We start from the raw sequence: 24,448 nt of genomic DNA, 5'->3' as shown, positions 1-24,448 counted from the left end.
TGCAGAATCAACCTGCCTCTCCCAGCAGTATGACCATGCTGCCTCAATCTTGCCGATGCCTTGCCCCTCCTGTTCGTCCTAGTAAGTGGCATTGAGGTTCAAAAAATGGCAGCCAAAATGATCAAGGGGATGAAGCGTTTCAGAGTTTGGGACTTTGGCAGCCTTTGAGACTTTTTAGTTTAGAGGACAGGTGTGTAAGAAGTGACTAGGTAGAAGTTTATAAAATTCCATGTGGCACAGAAAAGTGGATAGAGAAAAGTTTTTCTACCTCTGAATGTTAGAAGATTCAGGACAGATAAATTTTGGAAGATGAAGGAAAGATAAAAGAAAGCATTCTTACCTATGCAAGGTTCTGATCAGGAGAAACACTTTTAAGTTCTATAGTCATTTTAAAATGAGAACGCATATACCTGTAGCACAATGAGTATATTATAAAAGATAAAATACACTTTAAAACATTTGTACAAACTATTCACTGACCTGTATGGGTTCGCCTATGTCTCTGCAGTTCATCACTCCTTGTAAATCTTTTCCCACAGAAGATCCAATTGCATACAAATGGCCTTTCTCCAGTATGCCAGCGAAGGTGTGCCCGGAGGTGAGATGTTTTCCCATAAACCTTTCCGCAACCTTCAATATGGCAGATATGTTGCTTCTTTCTTCCTGGTTCGTTACTGCTTCTACCAAGCACAAAACACTAATGGTTAACCAAAGTACAATTTTGTAAAACACATTAAGAAAAACAATTTGATCTAACTACTCCTGAAAAACCCCACCCTGAACCCTATCAGATTGCAACAGCCCAGTCACAAACACCTGCTTTCGGGGGAAGGTGACTTGAGACGGTCATGGCAGGTCAGTTGCAAACATTATTGAATGAAACAAATTATCCTGGCCCGTTTCAACAGGAACAGTCGAGTAGACTGGCTAAGATGTATAAAGCAGAATCAGATTTGTGTTGGAAATGGAGGGAACTTTTTTCATATGTTGTGGGCATGTAAAAAGGTTAAAGATCATTGGGAAATGATTTTTTAATGAGATGGAAAAAATGTTTAAAACAACAGCCTACTCAGTGTTCAAAGCAGGAACAGAAATGCAAGAGCAAAAGGATCACCGTTGGCCCGGAGATGCTTGGCACTTTACAGCTATTATGGGAATTACCTTCCTTCTCCTTCTCTGCAGTTAGGGCATGAACAAGCAACTCTTCTTAACCTTTTGCCAGGTTGCACGTCTTGATCAGAAGCTTGCTGGGCTTCATGCAACTGCACCTGAATTATCTGATCGGGACTAACAGCACCAATGGCTGCATTTGTGATGCCTCCTACTGCTACAGTGACAGGAGTTGGTGTAGCTTGCTGTACTTTTACGCCTCCATCCTGTCCTTGTTGTTGACCTGCAAAATAAGAATACACGTGACTTCTTTAATTAATCACAGTAAAATCACAACATGGTTTCAATATCATATTCATTCCAATGTAAGATGGAGAAAAGTCACTTAAATTTATTTATATGCATAATACTTTAGGGCTGGAAGAACTGTCTCTCCCAAAAGGTAATAAACCCAGCACCTTTTTAATATAAAAGGAAACAGTTGGGCTTGCAAATTATGTCATACTAATTGCAAATGCTAAGGGAGAACTCATGATTACAAAATTGCTGAATTCCTTGTCCAGGGTGGCACTTTGCCAGAATGGCTGTAGCTAGTTACCAATTTGGGCAGTGAATCCATTGTTGGAAGTCACTACTGTAAAAGTTGGTACTAGTACAGTACAGCAGTGTTAGAAACTGAGATATGAAAGCTAGGAGCGAAATGGCACCTTAAACCTAGGTTATGGGCACAACAACGGAATGTCTCAGCATGCTTTTTTATAACAAGAATACAAAGCTGAAAATGAATGAACTGCAGCTAAAATATTATGTTCATTTTTCACGTGGTCTTCTAGTCCTTCCCCTGCCCACCCCCACCCCCAATATTATTAAGAGGGTCTCTTCTCCAGTCTTCAGACAGTAGCTGGAAGTGGGGAGGCAGAAAAAAGTCCTCCTTTCCTTCCACTCTGCAGTTTTAATCTGAAATCTTTAAGCGCAGTACTGCGCCCAGAGCTCAGAAACTGCTCACGCTAATTAAATTCCCTGTCGCAAAATGTGCCTAGAACAATGGTAGTTTCGAACACTGTAGTACAGTGTAAAAATAAATGAAATTGTGGGCATAAAACCTGTTGCATTTGCCTATACCTGCTGCTCTTCAACTGGTCTCTGTAAATTTAATAATGTTAAGTCACCTTAAAAGTTGTAGATAATACAAGATACTCAGTTTTAATAACATAGTAATTTAATAATAATATGGGATTCCTCATTTCCAAGGCCAGCCATCAGAACTTTCTGGAAGATTCAAGATCTCTTGGAGTGCACCAAATTTTCTCCCTCCCAGAAAAGCTTTTTTTGGGCTGACATTTTCATCAAGGCACCACCAGTTCATACCACATAAGCAAACAATGTGTGCCACTTTACAATTGCTTACATTGAATTGCATTTGCCATTTTTATGCCTGTTCCCCTCCTTTACATAGTTCATTTGGGAGTGTTTCACAATCCCTTTTGTTCTTACCATCCTGAACAATTTGATGTCATTAGCAAACTTGGCTAGCTTACTGCTCATCCCTCCAGGACATTTATGAACAGAAATACAATCTGCAGTATGGAAACGAGTGGGATCAGCTTCAAATTTCAATGTTGAATACAAGGCTCATGTGCTGCAGCAGTTTTAGAGTTTAGTGAATACTTCCAATAAAGGAAGTCATTTGATTGGCTTGTCAACATCTAGAAGTTCATTTCTGGGCACAATTAAAAGTGCTGGTTATGACTACCAAAGCCTCGCATGGCTTGACGATAGGATCATATGAAGGACTATCTTCTCCAACACTGATTGGTTGAATTTATATCCCACTCTTTCTCCCAAAGGAGCTCAGGGCTCCTAAACAAATCGGCTCCCGAACGATCAAAACCCAGAAGTTAGTGTTCCGGTTTTCTAACGATTTTCGGAAGCCGAACATCCAGTTCAGCTTACAATTTACTGCAGGATGTTCCTGCAGCCAATTGGAAGCCACATATTGGTTTTTGAATGCACTCCTGCAACGCATTCTGTTCAAAAACCAAGGTACGACTACTGCTAAAGTCACTGCTCTCCAAAATAACTCATTTTCCTTTGATCTTCCTAATGGAACTGTGTTTTAATTTCACAAGCAAGGCGCAAGTAAAACCCATTACAGTGGTACCTCGGGTTAAGTACTTAATTCATTCCGGAGGTCCGTACGTAACCGGAAACTGTTCTTAACCTGAAGCACCACTTTAGCTAATGGGGCCTCCTGCTGCTGCTGCGCCGCTGGAGCACGATTTCTGTTCTCATCCTGAAGCAAAGTTCTTAACCTGAAGCACTATTTCGGGGTTAGTGGAGTCTGTAACCTGAAGCGTATGTAACCTGAAGCGTATGTAACCTGAGGTACCACTGTACTAAAATGTATTCATAAATGATCTGGATAAACAGGTGGGAAATAGTACAGCCAACTATGCAGGTATCATCATTATTGTTATTTATTGAATTCATATACAGTGGTACCTCTAGTTACGAACTTAATTCGTTCCGGAGGTCTGTTCTTAACCTGAAACTGTTCTTAAATAGAGGAATGCTTTCGCTAATGGGGCGTCTTGCTGCCGCTACGCCGCCAGCACACAATTTCCATTCTCATCCTGGGGCAAAGTTCTCAACTCGAGGTAACTCTTCAAGGTTAGCTGAGTTTGTAACGTGAACCATTTGTAACCTGAGGTGTTTGTAACTCAAGGTACCACTGTACCACCCTATACCCGGAGGTCTCAGGTAAAACTAAAGCATTCAAGATGATTAAATCCAGAGCAGGCTGCAACAGAACTCCAGAAGAATCTCTCCAAACTTGGTGACTGACACGGGAAAATCAACATTAATGGATACTTTGAAGAAAAGGGTCACTAAGGTTGGTTTGTAGTCAACACAGAATATGCCTGCACAACATGCTTCACTGAATATGGCCCATGAGCCACGTATTGTGAATTAACAGGTGCTTGTCAGCTCCCCCTAATTTTTCAGACTCAAGACTGGCAACATATGGGGAGGGGGGACTTTTATCAGCACTACTGGTGGGCTGGTTCAGTTTAGTCAATCACACGTAGGTTTGGTAGAGAATTATGTTGAAAAGACAGCAAAACAGAATAGACCTAAAGTGAGGGCACTGTTCCAAAAGCCTGTATTACCTCTTGCTGTGAAAGGAAAGGTACAATTATTCTTATTCTGAAAAAAGGCTCATTTTTTGTCATCACCAGTGCTCTGTTTGAAGAAAGGAAGACTCATCATTCTAGTTTCTTTTTTTATATTTCTAGTGAGCAAGACTGACTGAGAAGTATTTTTCTTGGAAGACAAGGCAGGGGAGTCCTCAAATAATTTATGAAACAGTCCTTGGTTTAAAATGGATCATCTAGAGATTACTTCACTCTCAGGTGAGTATTTATGATCCTTTAAGACCATGGCATGCTCAAAGAAATATGTCCTGGGCACAAAGCTTACTATGGGATTACATGAAAGATATATGGTTTGATGGTGAAGATCAATTTAGAAAGCTGGAGCAAATTTTGAAACTGCAAGCCAGGCTGGAATCAGAAGGCTTCAATTTGGGCTGAACAGACAAGAGATAATCCTTTCACCCTCATTTTAAAAAGTTGTGAAAAACCTGTTTTCTCAATCTGCCTGATCCCTGATCACTTGAAATTAATTACTATTTTAGTGGAATTTATGTTGAAGGAAAGATGTTTAAGAGAACAAGATTACTCTTGTACCTGGGTCAATCCTTTCCTCAAAACAAACCATATAGATGGATGCTAACTTCTACTGTGAATAAGTCACACAGGGCTGACAGACCTAACTAAGAAGCTGTGAAAGCTGAACACACTCAGTATCAGATTGAATACACAGCATTGTCTATTCAAAAATCATGGTCAACTGATGTTGGACATGGTAGAAGGCTTTTCTATTAGACTGGATTTAGATGGCTAGAGCTATGTCACTAAGCATGTGTTTTGAAGCATATATTTTTAATTCAAACAACTGATTTATTTCTAAACTGATGTTGCCTACCCTGAGTTCTTATAAAAACACAAGTTTAAAAATACAGTGGTACCTCGCAAGACGAAATTAATTCGTTCTGCGAGTTTTTTCGTCTTGCGATTTTTTCGTCTTGTGAAGCACGCATTTTGGAAAAGCTTCAAAAATCACCAAAGTCTTCAAAAACCTCAAAAAAGGCTACCACACCGCGTGCTATGAGTTGCTCCTCGAAGTCAAGTTGCAACTGCACCCCCTGAATGCATGGTTTTAAGAAAAAGGAAACAAACTTGCAAGACAAAGGAAACAAACTTGCAAGACGTTTTCGTCTTGCGAAGCAAGCCCATAGGGAAATTCGTCTTGCGAAGCAACTCAAAAAATGAAAAACTCTATCGTCTTGCGAGTTTTTCGTCTTACGAGGCATTCGTCTTGCAAGGTACCACTGTACAGTAGTACTAAATCTTCTATTCACTTTACTTTGAAAATTTATTACCCAATATATAAGATACTTCCCTAACTCAGTTGTCTATCTATTTTGGTCTCCTTTTTTAAAAAAACTAACACAACACCATAGTATATCTGGCCTTTCCTTTTGAAATTGAAACCCACACCACTTTCAAGATGATCAGCAATCAAATAGCACATTACAACACGCCAGCAGAATGACATATATACATATACATTTACCATACAAATAACATTATTTACAAAAAGGTGAACAGAAAAGCAGAAAACCCAATTTTTACACACCCACCATTTCTCCAGGCTTATTTCAGGCCTTTATATCTCTGAACCTAACTGCCACATTTTCCACCCTGTGAATAACACCTGCAAAAACTCCAGAGCAAATGTAGAGGTCCATGTTTTTCTCTAAGTGGCAATGTGGTTCTAAACAACTTGAATGACCAATACAATGTATTGAATTAGTCTGCAGACCATATCAAAATAGAAAAGAAAACACATTTAAACTCCACATGAAAGGTTAAATCTCTAAAAGCTTATATGAAATGATATGTATTTGCTTTTACTAAAAAGTTAACAATAAAAAATAAATTTAAAAATAGGGGAGATATAAGTCAGAATGATACATTTAAGAATTAAAATCACCACCACAATTGTCTAAAATAGTTTCAAAATGCTTTTCTGAGACTGAAGGCCTTTACTGCAAAAAAGAAAAAAATACCACCTTCCAAGTCATATATTGATTAGTTCTTTGAAATAGAAAATTTAGGTTTCTATCACTCTCCAGTATTTCATTTACTTTAGAAAGGGCTTCAACTAGTTCGTTCTTTCTTTAATAGGATTTATATACTGTACAGCTTAATCATCTAACCCTCTGAACAGTTTACATAAAATAGACATTAAAATTTGCAATAAAATCAGATGTTAAAAAGTTAACCTTATATTTTTCAATAAATAAATAAAAGGAGTTTTAAAAATTACATTATAAAATAAAATTACATATTAAGAAACACGTCAAATCTACCTAACTTGATAGTATAGGCTTGCTTAAACAAAACAGTTTTTAGCAGGCGCCTGCCTAATGTCCATGACAATAGGTGCTACCACACTGAAGGACTGATGCCTTGGAAATATGGAAAGAACATTATGTGGCACTTGCAAATCAAAGGAATTGAGTGGGCATATATAATGTGAGATGATCCTTCAGCCCTGTCAGATGGGCAGGGTACAAATAAAATAAAATAAAAGTCATAGTAAATATTGTTATTATTGTTATTATCATTATTAAGGTACACTAGCACCAAGCTAGTATAGGGACGCGGGTGGCGCTGTGGGTAAAACCTCAGCGTCTAGGACTTGCCAATCGTCAGGTCGGTGGTTCGAATCCCTGCGGCGGGGTGCGCTCCCGTCGCTTGGTCCCAGCGCCTGCCAACCTAGCAGTTCGAAAGCACCCCTGGGTGCAAGTAGACAAATAGGGACCGCTTACTAGTGGGAAGGTAAACGGCGTTTCCGTGTGCTGCGCTGGCTCGCCAGATGCAGCTTGTCACGCTGGCCACGTGACCCGGAAGTGTCTGCGGACAGCGCTGGCTCCCAGCTTATAGAGTGAGATGAGTGCACAACCCTAGAGTCTGTCAAGACTGGCCCGTACGGGCAGGGGTACCTTTACCTTTACCTAGCACCAAGCTTACATTGCATTAAGCTAACATGAAAGAATATGGGTGATGGGTGCTGCCCACAGATGCACACTCTGCCACCAAATCTCTGATTGGTTCCATCTGTTCAGAACAGGATTGACTAAAAACTTTCCAGCGTTCCATTTTCATGGGAAATGACAGGTAATGTTCATATTGATGCTGACATTTTGCACATGAAATACAATACTTGGAGAGTAAAGAGAAGCCAGGTCAATTTTTGCTCTTGCATTCGATACTCTTGAGGATGTTTCTGTTTTCATTTCCAAGTGAATTCAGTGCCTGCACTGATAATTCATACTGAAACCAGAAACCACCTAGAGCTAGTGCCATCTGTTCCACAAGGCAGATCTTGAGATTCCCCTAAGATAGGCATGAACTGTAAGAGCAACTGATTCTGTGAAGACATTCATTCTGTACAGAAGAAAGTGGCACTGACTGGCCCCACTACCAGCCTACTTTTGAAATCTCATCTGCACAGGTGCCTAGGCACATTCACCCTTATGGGTGTGGCCTCTATTTATAAAATTAATCTACCCCCTGCCCACTCCTGGTAACCTTGCTTGCCTAGCTGAAAACACGCTGCAACAAAGCCCAGCTTGCTAAGACGCAGACAAGGAAGATTTGGGCAGCTGTGGCTCTTTCCAAAGACTGGGCCCCTCAGTATTCAGTGTGGCAGGCCACCCCTTTCCAGACAACCCTGAAAAGATGATACTAAAGGTGATGGCAGCACCTCCTTTTTGAGTTTGTTGATCTGGTGCTTTTTCAAAGCTAGGGTCTTATGTAACAGTGGGGTGTTTATTACCTGTTTCTGGGGACAGTAGCAGAGAGAGAAGGAAGTTGTGATGCTTCACAGTGAGCACCTGCTGTTGGGGGATCTTGCCCGCCCCCCATAGGAGACAGGAGGGGAACAAGTATTATATGGCAAGTATTTTTTTCCCCTCCAGGCTCTGATTATTATAACACTGAGCGGATAAGTATTTTGTCTACTGACTAGTTAGCTACAGTGGGAGAGAGAAGTGGTTTCTGGCCCAGGGTGAAAGCCTGTTGGTGTAACTTGTCCGCAGCCCCACACCCTGAGTAAGACAGGAGGGTTATACACACTTGGTGTGAGATAAGAGGTGCTTTGATTGCTGATTTTTCTGTTTCTTTGCCACAGGGTTAACTGGGATTCCTAACGCATATACAGTGTGATGTATGGTGTATTTTGCTTTTGCTTTTTTATACAGTATTGTTTTGATGATAGATTTATTATACTTTTAGTGTTTATTTTGTATTAATATGTTGTTCACCACTTTGCAGCCTTTGGGTCAAAAAGTGGCATAAATTAACTGTAATTATCTCCCGGTAAAGATGTGATCAGAACCCTATGTAAGTTGCCTTCTGTACAGACAACCTGGAACACATGAGGAAATGTTTGAAAGTGGGGCCAGGCCACAGTTCAAACCTTCTAATGCATGTCACTCGTACATTTTTTGGTTAGCATTGTGTGTTAGTGCAGCCCTTTACTCTGTCAGTATTAAGGGACTGTGATGCATTACAAGACTTGGTGAAAAGTGTATCCCCTAAAGTCAAAATGTATACCAGATATAGCACCAAGGTAAGCACCTTTCTCTAAGTAAAGTGTAATTAAACTGGTAATTGAACTGTTCAGCTCATCTGGCATTTCAGTGTTCTAACATAGCACCAGTACTGTTGAGACAATTTATTATCCTACTGCTGAGACTCAAGAGACCATGTCTCATCTGTAAAAGCTGCTCCCATGCTACAGTTGAAGATTTATAACCTGACAATACCAAGTCTACCCATCCCTTAACTCAGCCTGGTTGGATACAAACTATTTGGAATTCTTTTACAGAGGCTCAAAGCTCTGAAATGAAAAGCCTTTTTGATGAAACATTGGGAAAAGAATAAAATCTAATTGGCCAAGGAGTACTTGGAGCCGTAACGTTTTTCCAACTGCAAGCTAAAATGTCTGATTTAAAGAATTTGAGCTGTGACCCGAAGTATAAATACAATATTGAAAACCAGCAGTAGCAAGTCCAGTTCTAGCGTACAACCCAACTGTGCACATATCTTCAGTGAAAGCAACAGGGTTTTTTCAATGAGCTAGGTAACTGCTTGGACAATAAATAGTAGCAAGGGATTGCCTTTAAACCCTATGTTATTAAACACAGTAGACAGTCTGTTTTAGAAGTGCCTCAGTGATATGAGCTTTATTTATGAGCTCAATGTTTCCCAAAGATTGTAAGTTTAACCTGTAGTAGCTGAACTTTAGTGCTAGCTGTATCTTTGACTCAGGAGGGCAAACTTCTGCTATTTCTGCTATGGTCTGCCACAGCTACTATTTTTGGAAGGGAAAAAAAGAAGGGGAGAAATCTGAAGTCAAGCATTTGTGCCGTACAAAGCTAATGAAATTTTAGTGAGGATAATGGCATGGCAAATAAACTATGGCTTACTGACACCACATAAAAAAGCAGTCTTGCACAGAATAATTTCCAACTTTGTTTTTCACTGTAACACCACACTGAGCTAAGCCAAGGTTTGACAGCATGTCATCTGAACTGGAATTCATGGTTAAGCTAACCATGAGCTGTAACCAAGGTGACAACTCGTGGTGAGGAGAGAGCAAAACCACTCATTCCAGTATGGATGACATGCTAAGCTAAACCTTGGTTTACTGCAGCAGTAAAAAAAGACCAGGGAGGAGCTAAGTGGCAACATGCTCCTCTCCAGGAGCCCATACAGTCTTGGTAAACCATAGTTTGGCTTACAATATAATGCCAACCAGCTCAGGGTCAGTGGAGCTCACATGAAATAATTAGGTTCTATAGTCTGGGGCTCTAAATTGAGACAGATAAGATTTTTCATGGCTTATTTTTCACTATTCCAAGGCCCCTTGTTCTCCATGTTTCTTACAGAAGAATAGCTATATGGTAACTCTTCTTCTCAGTACCTAGGCAGCAAGATAATCATCCAACTCAGACAACAGTATAGGTTATAGAAGGAAAGCAATCAGACAAAAAGAAAGTATCTATACAAACATTAACACATAACAGTGAAACAGTCCTGTCTTAATCTATATAGAAAGAACAAGCTACTTAACAGACTTAATGTTTAAATTAGATCAACAATAGTAGTAGAGGTACTATGTACTCTGTTTATGAATAATCATAAGTAAGCTGATGCCCAGTTATATCAATCAGTGAAAATGAACTTTTCAGTTCTGAGATACTAAGCACAAAGTAGAAAACCTTGTTAAACATACACATATAGACCTAGTGATATTTGTAATAAAAGGTGGCGATTAAAACTTTGATATTTGCCTGCATCAGTGATTGCTTAAATTTTCTGAAGTTCCACACTTAAAGCACAGGAAATGTATATGGGGAAAGGGGAATTAAAATTGGGTAAACAGATAATAGCTAAACAAAGGTCATTTTCTGAAACAGAACGCCTGTGCTAAACATGGGAATTAACTACATCTTTCAGCTAATTCTCTTTTAGTTTCAAATAATTTCCAGTTGAAGATTTGCACTTCATAAGGAGATGATTCTGGATCACTTTCACCAACTAATTTAGGTGGCTTGACTCACCATTGAATTAACCATAATTATTCCTCCTATTAGAATATGTAATATCACATTGCAATTTGAGCAGAGGACTTAAACACAAAATAAAGAAAAGTTTAAGTGAGTAGAAAGTGGGAAAGCCCATGAGGGGTCACTTTGTCTTGAGTGTCATCTACACATACGAATAATGAGGTAGCAGAATTACAAGGAGTAAAAGTTGACTGTTGCTTCGGATTCTGTTGGATGATACCAGGTTTTTACCCAGCCTTCTTGCTGTTGTGCTAGTTTTCTATTTGTATAGAGGTTTGGGGGGGGGGGTTGGTAAAGCTAGTATGGTAATTTTAACAAAAGTTATCCACTTGCACAATCCTTCCTAACACCTCATTCTGTCAATGTGTAGCCAGGACTTGAAACTATCTAGTGCTTGTCCTGTAGGAATGAATTTGAAAGATGGGACTATGTATTATGGCCATCAGCCATGTGTGTTGGCTGGTGGCCATAATATATAAGGAATTCATAAAGTTGCTCACTCCTCACCATTAATTAATATAATGTACACTACTGAAGAGTGATAAATGGAGTCCTTAAGAGATTAGTATCTACTGCCACCTTGCTACTTCCTATGTTATCTAGGCAAGATGGAAATGCTGTAACACAATAATGGTCATTATGTCCAAAAAAGAGGCCGCTTACTAGAGGTCTTCTATGTTCAAGAGACACTTTCAAACCGACTCTAAAAACAGGATGCTGCACTAAATGAGCCGCTGAACTCATCCTGCAGGCTCTTCTTATGTTTATTCTACAGATGGGCATCTCTTACTAAACCAATAACACTGGTCCCACCATGGTTTAAAAATGAAGTATGTGAGAGACCAAGGTTGTTACTTCTGACTAAATCTACATGGTTTTAGCAAGGGAGTAAGGGGGGGGGGAGAGAAGTACTGGAAAGTTATTGCTGACACTAAAGGAACTGGCAGCCATCACCAATATGTGTACTGAAAGAGGCCTGCTACGCTGAAGCTACACACCAGGAGTCCCAACATGGCACACCAGGATGCAATTTACAGCTTATGTCTACAAATGAACTTATATGGAACCAAGTTTGTAATGTTTTATTGAAGTTCTGTGGGGAGGAAACAGCTGTTTATACAGTCTCTGTACAACTTGTCTACAATTCTCACTTCATACATCAAGACAGTTACTTTTCACTTACTGTTATGGTGCACAGTTATGCCAAAGCAAAAGCCCTGGAAACAGCAGAGCCAGGTTTGTGATTGTAAATAAAATATTAAGTATTATATAATGCACACCATACATATTCAGCAAGGCGTCAAATCCATACAACCAATAAATTAAGGTGAAAGAAAGAGATCAGTTTTCAAAGATTCTCCAGCTTGTGGGGCAAACTAGACATGACAGAAGCAGGACATGGGTTGTTGCCACATTCCTATAAAACAGGGATGAGGTTATTCAATGATGCTGTTGAAAAGCATAGGAAAGGGAAAGGGCATCCTTTAAAAGAAATGTATCCCCAAAACTTTTCCTCCCAATTACATTCCTGCCCATCAGAAGACAAACATCTCAGGAGGAGGTTCAGTGAGAAATAAAAGTAAATAATTCAGTGTCCACTACCACTTATTCGTCTTCCCTTTATAAAATTCAGGACATGACAACTACATCCTGTCAGAACGCAACATATACTTAAGTCTCCAGGACATATATCAGAATTGAGCCCAACCTGCAGATGAAAACTCAAGTTATATGGAAAATGCTAGAACATAGATTGGGATGACTGAAACACAATGGTAAGCCATGGCATGAGCTCCTTCCCTTGCCTCTCCCTCATGGCACTTAGAAACTTCCAAATTGTAACCTGACTAATTATGCCAACATGACCAGCTAGATTTGCCAATAAACCACAAATGGTTTTTTTTGTTTTTGCTGCATGCAAGGAAAGGGAAAGGCAAGGATGGTACAAGCTTTATCTCTGAATATCCTTAAAGTGAAATAAGTTTTGAGGTTTATTTCAGGTATCACACACTTGAAGAGAAATGCTACTTTTAAGCAATTATTTAAGTATTCCTTTATTCAAGGGGGGTGGGGATAACTGGTTTCGAGAAATACCTTTTGTGATTTACATGGCATGTAAATGCCAACCCTCCATACATGTTATACCTACTTGTTTTCCAAGTTGGAAATGAGGCCAAACCATTATTCAATACGTTAAGTGTTCCATTTCTACAAACAATACCTTACTTTACAGTGGTGCCTCGGGTTAAGTACTTAATTCGTTCCGGAGGTCCGTTCTTAATCTGAAACTGTTCTTAACCTGAAGCACCACTTTAGCTAATGGGGCCTCCTGCTGCTGCTGGAGCCCGATTTCTGTTCTTATCCTGAAGCAAAGTTCTTAACCTGAAGCACTATTTCTGGGTTAGCGGCATGTGTAACCTGAAGCGTATGTAACCTGAAGCGTATGTAACCCGAGGTACCACTGTAATTCATTTCATTCACTAGTAGAATTATTATTTGCCATAGCAATTTTCTTGCACTAGGAACAATTAACTAATTCTATGAAGTTTCAGACACTACAATCCTACATACAAGTTGTATCGTATGCAATTCCAACTGATTTTGAGAGGGCATTAACTTGCACACATGTTTCTACATCTTACAACATAATTTATATTTCTGTTTTGCTGGTTTAAAAAAAGATCTGCAACTTTTCCTCGGAGAATCATATAAGCAGTCAGTTTGCATAGTGAATTCCAGGCTCCTGAACAGAATCAGAACAACATTAGATGAACATACACATTGTACGTATTAATTCAGGTAATAATACATTCAATTATTCTTTAGTTGCAGGATATAGCCACATTCCAACGTAGGCATTGTAATCAAGACTTTTAAGTAGTGATTTATGACTTAAACCATGTACACATTTATTCACCCATTCACAAGAGACAGCTAAAATAATGAGAATAATTAGAGCTGCCAACCACACAACTGTTGGTGAAAGACAAAAGTTGAGCAGAAGCCAATGTAACTTTTAGTACTGCAATCTGTAAGCTGTTTCTTACACTGTATAGCTGAAACTCAAGTTGCCACTTGTGTTATCCACACACATACTAGGACTTTTTACGCTGGGACACTGGGGCTTCCCCATTTCCAACCCAGGCTCTTGCATCACCCAAAAACACATTCTTGATGGTCCAGGGACCCTCTGTTCCAGCAGTCAATTTAGTGCAAGCAAAAAGGAATCAGTATTTTGTAGGCATTGTTAATGTTGAGCATATATAATCTACTATTTTGCTATTGAGACTTAAAAGCAGAAATGCCCATATCATAGTTAAATATTATCATTACATCAATACCATCACTAAAGGATATTCTTAACAGCACTTACCAGCAACACTTGTAATGGTGACTGGAACTCCTTGCACTTGAACACCTGCAGCACCCAAGTTGGCTACACTTACTGTTTGAAGATTAGGCACTGAAGCAATCTGGGCAGCATTTAGCGTTATTGGTGTACCAGCAACAGCTACTGGTGCAATTTGAGCTATAGTACCACCACTTGAAGATACAGGGGTAATGGTTAGTTGCTGGGGCAATCCAGCATTTTGTACTTGAAGATTTGAAAGGCTTTGAAGATTTTGGACCTGTACTGTGTGCCAGCTGATCTGTCCTGATGGGGTTAAAGTTGGTGCTCTTATGAGAACTTGAGTTGGACTCACTGCTTGTAACTGAACATTTTGCAAAGGCTGCTGCTGAATTGTCTGAATAGTTTGTCCCGACTGGAGCTGAAAAGACTGTGGAGAAATAGCCTGAATGATCTGCTGCTGTGGCTGCTGGATCTGTATCTGCTGCAGAATAGGCTGACCTACTATTTGCACCTGCTGCAGTGAGTTTGTTTGATCCTGCACATTTTGCAATCCATTAGACTGACTAGAGTTCTGAGTCTCTGTTTCTGATGTGGCTGTTTGAGGTTCTTCAGTACTAGACTCAGAACTTGTTGCTGTGTTTGCATACCGGCCTGTTTCTGCTGTACTTACTAAAGTTTCACTGCTTGTAAGTGAAGTGGAGGCAGTAGTTGTGCAAGTGGAAGAAGGAGAATCTGGCATAGTACTAACAGCAGTGGTTGTGACAGGTGTGGACAGTAGCTGATTTCCATTGGAAACTCCACTATCACTGGACTGTGTAACCTGTCCAGTACTACCACTCGCAGCAACATTTATTACAGGTAATGCTAGAGTCACTCCCCCAATGTTTATAGGCAATGAAGTTACAACTTGTGCCTGAGTGCCGGCAATAGGCAGCTGCAATGGAATAGAAACACCAGGCCTAATCTGGACTGGCACTGTTTGATTTGCCAAGTTCTGAGCAATAATATTCCCAGAAGCTGTCCTATTTGTAGCTGTAAGAATAGCTTGATTATTTCCTGCAGGGATGAGCTGGATTTGACCCTGTAAATCTTGCAGAGTTGTAGTAGTAGCAGGATTGATCTGAATTTGTTGACCTTCTGTCGTTTGAATCTGTGGAATCACTTGGTACTGAACAGTACCTCCTGGATTCTGTACTTGTATAACTTGAAACTGTCCTGGAGTTGCCGCAGAAGAATTGCTTGTCTTCGTCTTTGAAGGGGATGCATTTCCGTTGTTACTGCTGGAGGGACTTGCTGCACTAGAAGCAACAGAAGGTGCCTGTTGGATGTTGTTCTCTTTTGAAGTAGGAGGAGGAGCAGCAGCCGCAACAAGCTGCCAAGCATTTCCAGCAAGCTGAGTCGTTACTAATTCTAACTGTTGTGGCTGATTTTGAAGTTGCACCAAACCTTGGCTTGGATCTATAATAAGCTGCTGTCCAGTTGCTTGATTCTCACCAGGAGTCCCTATTTTGCTGCAAGTTGCTGCCAGCAGAGCCAGAGGAGAAGGCTGAGAATCCTAACAGAGACATAGTGTATTAGGAGATAAATAGTACTTGCAAACTAAAAAGCATTACCCTGAGTATTAAAGAATGCTAGAAAACATGACAACTGAACAAATGGTGATGAATAGCTTATCCAGCCAAAGGTTTCATACCCCCCCACACAAATATCTGGAGTAAATCCAAGAAAACTTGCCCCTTCCCCAAACATGTCTAGGCCATAAAGACTTGTACCCATCCTATAAGCCACAAGGCAGTATCCCTTGAAATGAACTGAAAGTAATTAAGCCTTGCTTCGCTTCCCTCTATGTTTTACCTGAGAGGCTCCAGTTTTGCTTTTCTTATTGTTGTTGTTTTCAGCCTCAGGAGATTTCTCTCCCTCCGAGGGCATAGCTTCCTCCTTCTTTTGGTCTACCAAAAGACAAAACAAACACACAACCTATTAGACATAGCTGTTCACTTTGAATCTGCAACCAGGAGCAAATCTGTCAGGACATTCTCGCCAGCCCTCCATTCTTAACTCAGTCCATATTATTATTATTATTATTGCAGAAAAGGGAGTCCTAAAAAATAAAAATAAAATAAAACGTGGTTTGGGAAACCCGGCCCACGGGGGGCTGGCGTGCGAACACCCAGGAAAAAAGGGGAGGCTTGATTGGTTTCTTGCTCTCGGAGGCTGTAAGGCGGGCCGGGTGGGGAGGTGGGGGTGGTGGCGGAAAACCACCCACAGCCCTCCTCCTCCTCCTGCCCCTAAAGCATCTACGGCTACTGAGTGGCCCAGGATGCTTTAGGGGCAGGAGGAGGGAGGCGCAAGGGAGGGGAAAATGGGAGGAAACAGAAACGAAGGAGGGATGGATGTGCACGGGGAGGGAGGGCCGGGAAGGAAAGGGGGGATGGAAGAAGGAGGGGCAGAGGGAGGGATAGACCGGGGGAGAGAGAGGGACCCAGAGGGGACGGGGAAGCGGGAAGGCGCGCGGGGGCGGCGGCGGCGGCGGGGGAGGGAAGGGGCGGAGGGGGGCTACGTACCGCTCATCCCGCATTAACGCCCGCTGAGGCGCGGCTCGAGGAGGAGGAGGAGGGGAGGGACGGAGGGCGGGGTGCTGGGGGTGTAGCGGCGGCGAGAAGGCCGGTCGCTGCCGGAGCTGGGAGGAGCAGGCCGGCCTATTTTTCCACGAATGGCCGCCGCTGGGCTGTGGCGTAGGTGCCCGTCTCTCCTCCCGCCGTCGCCGCCTGGCCTCAGCGCCAGCGCCTGATTGACAACTGGGAGCTGGAAGAGGGAGGGGGCGAGAGGAGAGAGAGGGCGCCGGGGGTGGAGGAGGAGGAGGAGGAGGGGCGGGGCCCGGCGAGGCCTAGGCTGACACCCACTGAGGAAGGAACCCAAAGCAGGCTTAAGCCTCTGAGAGAGCAGGGCGGCCGGCCTGGCGGAAAGGGAGGCGGGGAAAGGGGAGGAGCCAGGGCGGCGCGAGAGCCGCACGAGCCAGGCCCTCGCCTTGAAACAGGCCGGCCGGCCTATACAGAAGAGCTCGCGGCGGCGCGAGGAGGGGGCGGGTGGGCGTGGCTAGAGGGCGTATTGGGTGAGGGGAAGAAGCGGGGCTATTAACCGCTGTTGTGAGGTGGCGGGGGGATTTCTTGGTGGGGGGGGGGGGATTTGCGCGCGCGAAAGGGGAAAGGGAGGCGGGATCAAGGGCGGGGCGAAGCCGAAAGGCTTGTGTTCTCCATCCGCCCCTCTGCTAGCCGCTGCCGGCGCTCCCGGCCGCCGAAGCCGTTGATTGACAAGTCCAGGAGAGCCAGGCGACGAATGAAAAGGGGAGGCGAGAGCCAACTCGCGCGCCTGTAACTGACAGCGCGGGAAGGATGCGCTGCCGCAGACGCGCCCGCCCGCTGCCGGCGCCCATCCTTCGGAAGGAAGGCCTCGCTCCTTAAACTGGCAGCCTTATTAGTCCTTCTTTTAGCTAACCTCGACCGTTTATTTATTTATTGCCTTTGCTGGGGCGCGGGGAGACAGCTCCCCCCCCCCGCAGGATACGAATTCAGAGGAGTTTTTTTGGCGGGGGGATAGGCGGGGCTTGAACCCTGGCTTGTGATTGGTTGTAGTGCAGCGCGCTGCATATGGGGAAGTGTAGTGCTCGTGAGAGCCCGCGCGTGCGCAATGCTAGACAGGTGCTTTGCTGTAAATTGAACCTAGATTGGATTGAGGCTCCTTAATCTCTTGCTGTGAGCTGTCATTTCTCTGCTACACGTTGCGAGCGTGGGAGTTAACCTTGCTGTTGTTTTCTGAACCTTAGAAGGAAAGAAGAGTGCAGAATGAAGGTCATTTTGGCAGTTTTTTCTTTAGAAGCAGTCGGAAGCATCTGCAGCAGAAGTGTGATACCTGTGGCCCTCCAGAAGTTGTAATACAGCTCCCGTCATCCTTTCTGGCTGAGGCTAATAAAAAGTTGGAGTCTTAACACCATCTGGAGAGCTGCAAGTTCCTCATCCCTGCTCTACAGGTTGAATTTCTGAACAACCAAAATCTATAATATTCTTTCAGTTTGTTTATGGCAGGTGTGGCAAGGTCCAGACCCAGAAGACAGAAATATAAAGAAATTCAAATAAGAATTCCAACAAGGGTGTAGCAGGCACTCTGGTTTACATTTCTTTAGGTTCATATACAGACTCTGGAACTGTTTTAGTTCAGGAGATGCCATGGTTCAGAAGGAAAGTACCCATTATGTGGTAGTTCCATGACTGGATCTCCTGGTGCTTTTTCAAGCATGCAGCTGTTTGTAGGAGGGGTTTTGCCACACACACAAACACAGCATAGTAGCAGGGAGAAGGAATCAAATAACAAATTTCAGGTCCCCTATCTGCAGGTTTATGAGAATGATAGCCTGTAATTTCCTTGCATCTTGGGGGTCTTCTTAGGCAGTAGCCTATGTAACAACCTTCACTATCTTTGGGCTTCCAGGAGATTCAAGCCTCTGAGGTGAGATCTGGAGAACTTGTGGCTGCAAGCTCAGTTACTGTCCTGCTTTCACTGCCACATTTACCGCTTTGAGAGCTGTTGGAAAATGCCAACCCAGCACTATCCACTGATCTCAGATGATCTGGTTAGCACCGTTTTATGCCCACCATCTTCCTGAGCTCTGCAGTGTGCTTAATTAGTCATAGAATCATAGAACTGTAGAGTTGAAAGGGACACGAGAAGTCGCGCAGTCCAACCCCCTGCAATGCAGGAATCGCAGCCAAGGCATCTGTTACTATTAGATATTAGTCACTTGTTTCACAGATGTCTCCAAGCAACTTAAATACATATTTAAAAACATAACCATAAGTACATTATAAAATTAACACATTCATTAAAAAAGGCATACAAAACATAAAGATATACAAAACGCCACCCTCCCCCCATAACAACCCCATGAAGCTTTGGCAGCATACTAACAGCACAAACCATCCTAAACCTGGTGCTGAAAATAAGTTAGCGAAGGCACCAGGCACACCTCACTGGGGAAAGATAGGGAGCAACAACTAAAAATACTCTCTCCCTTCTTATATTCTTCCGAGGTTTCCTCAGAGATGAGATTGGGAGAATGCCATCAGATGAGGATCTCAGGATATGGTTAGATTTATATTGGAAGAGGTGTTTCAGAAGATCCTGAGCCATAAAGAGCTGTAAAGGTCAAAATCATAATTTTGAATTGGGCCCAGAATCATACAACCATATGATTCTAGCTGTAACAGAATTGGTGTTATGATATTGGTGTTCGCCTCAAACCTCTTAATAACTGGGCAGCTGCATTATGCACTAATTGAAGCTTCTGGACCATTTTCCCATATAAAGCTCATTGCGATAGGGCTATCTTGAGGTTGCCAGAGCATAGTTTGCTGCAACCAAATTATTCCTATCCAGATATGGTCATATTTGGGCCACCAGCATAAGCTGTTGGAAGGCACTGGGCTTCAAGTAAGAGCAATGGATCCAGGCAAACCCATAAACTATGAGCCTGTTCCTTCTGAGACAGGCCTCACACCACTCAGCTGGTCAGAGGAACCACCCACTAACAGTATCTCAGTTTTGTTCAGATTAAGCTTAAATTTTTCACCCTTTACCCAGTCCATTATTGCAACCAGGCACCGATTCAGTACATCTACTGCTTCACCTACAGAAAAGAAGAAATAACAGCTGTGTGTTATCAGCGCAGGTGGCACTGTGGTCTAAACCACTGAGCCTCTTGGGCTTGCTGTTTGAGAGGTTGGCAGATCGAATCTGTGAGCACCCTTTGCTCTGTCCCAGCTCCTGCCAACCTAGCAGTTCGAAAGCACACCAGTGCAAGTAGATAAATAGGTACCGCTACAGTGGGAAGGTAAACGGCGTTTCCATGCGCTCTGGCACTCGTCACGGTGTTCCATTGTGTCAGAAGCGGTTTAATCTTGTTGGCAACATGACCCGGAAAGTTGTCTGTGGGCAAACACCAGCTCCCTCAGCCTGAAAGCGAGATGAGCGCCGCACCCCTTAGTCGCCTTTGACTGGACTTAACTGTCCAGGGGTCCTTTACCTTTACCTATCAGCATACTGGTGACAACACACTCCACTCAGCAATTGCATGCAGATATTGAACAACATGGGGGACAAAAGAGATCTTCTGGCTCCAGTGAAGGCCTCTTCTGGAATGGTCTTACTACTGCCTCCTTCAGGTGGCCTTGGACTACTACTTGAAGTGAAATGTAATTTGCACAAAGCATGTCCTAAGCCAGGGATGGCCAAACTTGGCCCTCCAGCTGTTTTGGGACTACAACTCCCACAATCCCTAGCTAACAGGAACAGTGGTCAGGGATGATGAGAATTGTAGTCCCAAATAAACTGGAGGGCCCAGTTTGGCCATCACTGTCCTAAGCCATTAGAAGAAACTAGCAAAGAAGAAAAGTAGTTTTCTTACTTTAATAGGAAATACCTTTCTGCCCAGGTATTTCTGCCCACCTTTAAAAGTGTGTGTAGATTCAATGTGAAGAGAAGGGGGCAGGTTCAGGTCTACTATCCCTTCATGACAACTTAAATCATGACCAAAATTCCTTTGATTAAAATCACGCTTGGAGAGGAGGTTGCTTCCTGTTACTCTATACAGCAAAGTAGGCCAGGAGCATAGGCAGCTACTGCTGAATGTTCCAACATTCCTTAACGTAAAACCTTTTCTGAAGAATGATTGCTGCAGTTGCCACTTTTTCCTGGCAGGTGTCCTTTCCCATCAACAATTAGGAAATAGTCAGACTTCAACAGGTGATACTTTTCTCAGCATGGAGGTGCAGTTTGCAGGATTTTCTCCTGCCAAGCAGCTGTTAAAGGCACAAGCATTTTGCCGAGACAAACCCATGGAGGATAAGATCCATGGCTACTAGTCATAATGGCTATATTTCTTCCGGTATCTGAGCCAGTATGCTGTCTTATAGGCAGAACAGCACTATTATGTTCATCTGCATGTCCATTGTGAGAACAATGCTGGACGTGGTAGGGCTGAGATAGGTCTCTTTCTTTGTCCTTAACTGTGGGGAAGTGGGCACTTTATAGTGGGGTACTGCAAACTCTCAGATAAAGTATTTTGTAGCAAAAGAGATTTTTGTGATTCAGTTTCATGGGTAATTGGAACTTATGCTGAAATCCTATACAGTGGTACCTCTAGATACGAATGGGAGCCCCGTTCGCATCTAGAGGTAAACGAAACTAGCGACGGCGCATCTGCGCACGCGCGCGTCGCTTTTCGCCGCTTCTGCACATGAGCGTGACGTCATTTTGAGCGTCTGCACATGCGCAAGCTGCGAAACCCGGAAGTAACACGCTCCGTTACTTCCGGGTTGCCGAGGAGCGCAACTCGAAAACGCTCAACTCGAAGTATACTTAACCGGAGGTATGACTGTACAGATTTATTTGGGAATAAGTTCAGTTGAAGACATGGTGATACTTCTGAGTAAAAAGGTAAAGGTAAAGGGACCCCTGACCATTAGGTCCAGTCTTGACCGACTCTGGGGTTGAGGCAGTCATCTCACTTTATTGGCTGAGGGAGCCAGCGTACAGCTTCCGGGTCATGTGGCCAGCATGACTAAGCCACTTCTGGCGAACTAGAGCAGTGCACGGAAATGCTGTTTACCTTCCCGCCGGAGTGCTACCTATTTAACTACTTGCACTTTGACATGCTTTTGAACTGCTAGGTTGGCAGGAGCAGGGACCGAGGAACGGGAGCTCACCCCGCCGCAGGGATTCGAACCACCGACCTTCTGATCGGCAAGTCCTAAGCTCTGTGGTTTAACCCACAGTGCCACCTGCGTCCCTGATACTTTTGAGTAACCCTGCATAAAATCAGGCTCTACTTGCTAATTTTCCTTTGTGGGGACTTCCATAATTATCATCATATGCCAACACCACACAGGTTTCCCCACATGCTTAAAGAGCTGCAGTGTGGTACTGAAATGAGCTGTCCGAATAATAAAGAAATACACATTGAAGCTACAATCCTATGCAGAGTATAGGCATGTTTGATGCATTTGTTAAAGTGGGCATAGGAGTGCTTAACTGCATAGGACCAGCCTGCCTGAAAAAGTACCTAGGATTGGTGTGCAGTACAACCTTTTAAAACCAAGATTCTGTTCATATAATTAAGGCTTAGTATAGCTTTAATTGCCACATGAAAGCACTAGTCTAGTGGGCATAGGCCCCAAGGAATTGCATGCAGGCAACTGCACCCAATTGTAGAAATACACACAATCATAGAAGTGCTGCTGCAGGAACTCTGTTCTACTTCTGCAAGCCACCCAATTTTTGCAGGCTAGTAACTTTAATGGGCTTATTTACAAGGCTGACCTATACCTTGCAGTATTCGCACGGTGCTAGATATGGGCATTATCCAACTAAATTGATCCACTAACTACCATAACGACATGCACTTGTGCAACAGAACTTCCCCTCGCTCTCCTCTCCCTGTGCCCTCCACACAGATCCCAGATCTGCTCTGGAGGAATGGGGGAAAACTCAAAACAGATTTAAGGAGATACAGGAATGCGTGGGGAGAGGAAAGGAAGAGCTTTTCCCTTGCATAGCCAAAAGCATTTCCTGAGGATCTGTTTAGTTAGATACTGCCCAGTGGACAGTGGTGCGGGGTTTTTTTTGACATTGATTAGAATGTTTTGGAACATGGATACATCTCTAGGGCTGTAAGTAGTGTTAACCATGATGTGCTTCCATGAATGTCATAGCCAAATGTTTCAAAGTCTAGAGTAATAATGATTAGCAGTGACTGTGGACATGGAGTTAATTCCCACTAACCCATTTCAACCAACACCTCAGTTTTGAACACATTTAAATTGCAAGTGCCATTGACTTCCAGTCTGTCATCTTCCCAGGGTACAGCGGTGACTTAATGTTTTTCTTCTGTTGTAAGGGGAAATTGAGAGCAATATCTTAAGAAAATGTCCCTGTTCTTTCATAGTGGTCATGCTTGTTTTTTCTTTGATTGAATTATGACAGACACATGAGAAGTGCTTTTCATGTGACAGAAAAACAGAGTTTCTTTTTTTAAAAAAAATCAAATTATAAATCATATCAAAATTCTTGCTTTTTCTTCAAGGTTTAGTTATTATGTGTGAGAGAAAAGAAAATTGCTTTCTGATACTCCTTGGAATTATGTGATGCTTGAAAACGTCGTTGCTAAGAAATAAAAGAGTTCAACCTCTTTTACTTGGAGGTGGGAAAAGAGCATGGCCATGAACAGATCTCCATCTGCCTAAGAAGTGCACCTTGATTTATGGTTGTGTGTACGTATTTTTTATCTTGGAGCACAAGCAGAGTTGTCTGACATCAAAAGCAGCTTTCTTAGGCTGCAATTTATTGTACTTTGCTAGCACCAGTAGCTGCATGTTTCTGCAAGCAATCCACAAAGGTGGACAGAACTAATTTGACACCATGTAACCCAGACACTTTAGTCTACCAGTGAAGAACTACTAAAGTGTTTTTATGTCAAAGTTGTATCTCCTATAATGGTAGATAACAACTGCACACTACCCAGACGCTTCAACAGCTTTTGACTGCTCTGAAAGCTCAACAGGAAATCCTAATTCAACTGATGTGGTTTCCTGTTGAAATGCATGTTTGTAATGACAAATGAAGGAACGCCGTGCCAAAGCCATTAAGCTAGTTGCAGCGAAGACACAATTAAGCTAAAAAGATGGGTCTTAACACCCAGTCTAACTTGGTATACAAAAAACTTGTTGCATTATTTAAATGTTCAGAAAAGTGGGCATAAAAGTGAACTGTGAATCTGTGTATGCTGAAATATGAACATTAACAGCGCACTCTATCTTCATTAAAATAAATGGATGTTTGATCAGTTTAACAGGATGTGGTCTGAACTCTTGGAAGATGGGGGTTAAGAGCGATGAGAAAAAACAAACATTGCTGTACATTTGCCCAAACCAAGGGACTACATGGGAAGCTTAATCTGCTATTTAATCTATATTGTTATAAAGTCAATTTATAATCCACCTTTCTATACAGTATATAGCACCCAAGACAGGTAGCAACTGTGATAATAATGCAAAAATAAAAATAAAAAGACAATCACAACATTTTTTTTAAGCATCAGTAATAGTACAATTGGAAAGAACAGATCAAACCACTCAAAAACACCAATGGTCACATTAAAGCATATTTAGATG

At 42.5% G+C, this 24,448-nt stretch overlaps 1 protein-coding gene and 1 long non-coding RNA gene across 2 annotated transcripts in view; one reads left to right on the top strand and one right to left on the bottom strand.

Annotated features, from left to right (window-relative positions):
- The window catches only part of SP4 (Sp4 transcription factor), a 22,097-nt gene extending 4,788 nt beyond the window's left edge, over window positions 1-17,309 (bottom strand). Inside the window, exons 1-5 of the mRNA XM_081882053.1 lie at window positions 16,793-17,309; window positions 16,083-16,177; window positions 14,250-15,783; window positions 1,162-1,393; window positions 481-680 (exon numbers count right to left, since the gene is read on the bottom strand). Coding sequence (XP_081738179.1) covers window positions 481-680; window positions 1,162-1,393; window positions 14,250-15,783; window positions 16,083-16,177; window positions 16,793-16,799 — 2,068 coding nt within the window. The 5' untranslated portion in view covers window positions 16,800-17,309. The remainder of the gene's footprint in view (window positions 1-480; window positions 681-1,161; window positions 1,394-14,249; window positions 15,784-16,082; window positions 16,178-16,792) is intronic.
- On the top strand, window positions 11,165-24,448 carry LOC309325774. Its single transcript, XR_014149989.1, has 3 exons — window positions 11,165-12,651; window positions 18,052-18,255; window positions 23,362-24,448. It is a non-coding gene; the product is annotated as an uncharacterized lncRNA (long non-coding RNA).

Source organism: Podarcis erhardii (genome assembly GCF_964252035.2).
Source record: "Podarcis erhardii genome assembly, chromosome: 12".
In the NCBI taxonomy this organism is placed as follows: domain Eukaryota; kingdom Metazoa; phylum Chordata; class Lepidosauria; order Squamata; family Lacertidae; genus Podarcis; species Podarcis erhardii.
Note: the sequence above shows the minus strand (reverse complement) of the source record. Positions and strands in the feature narration are given on the sequence as shown.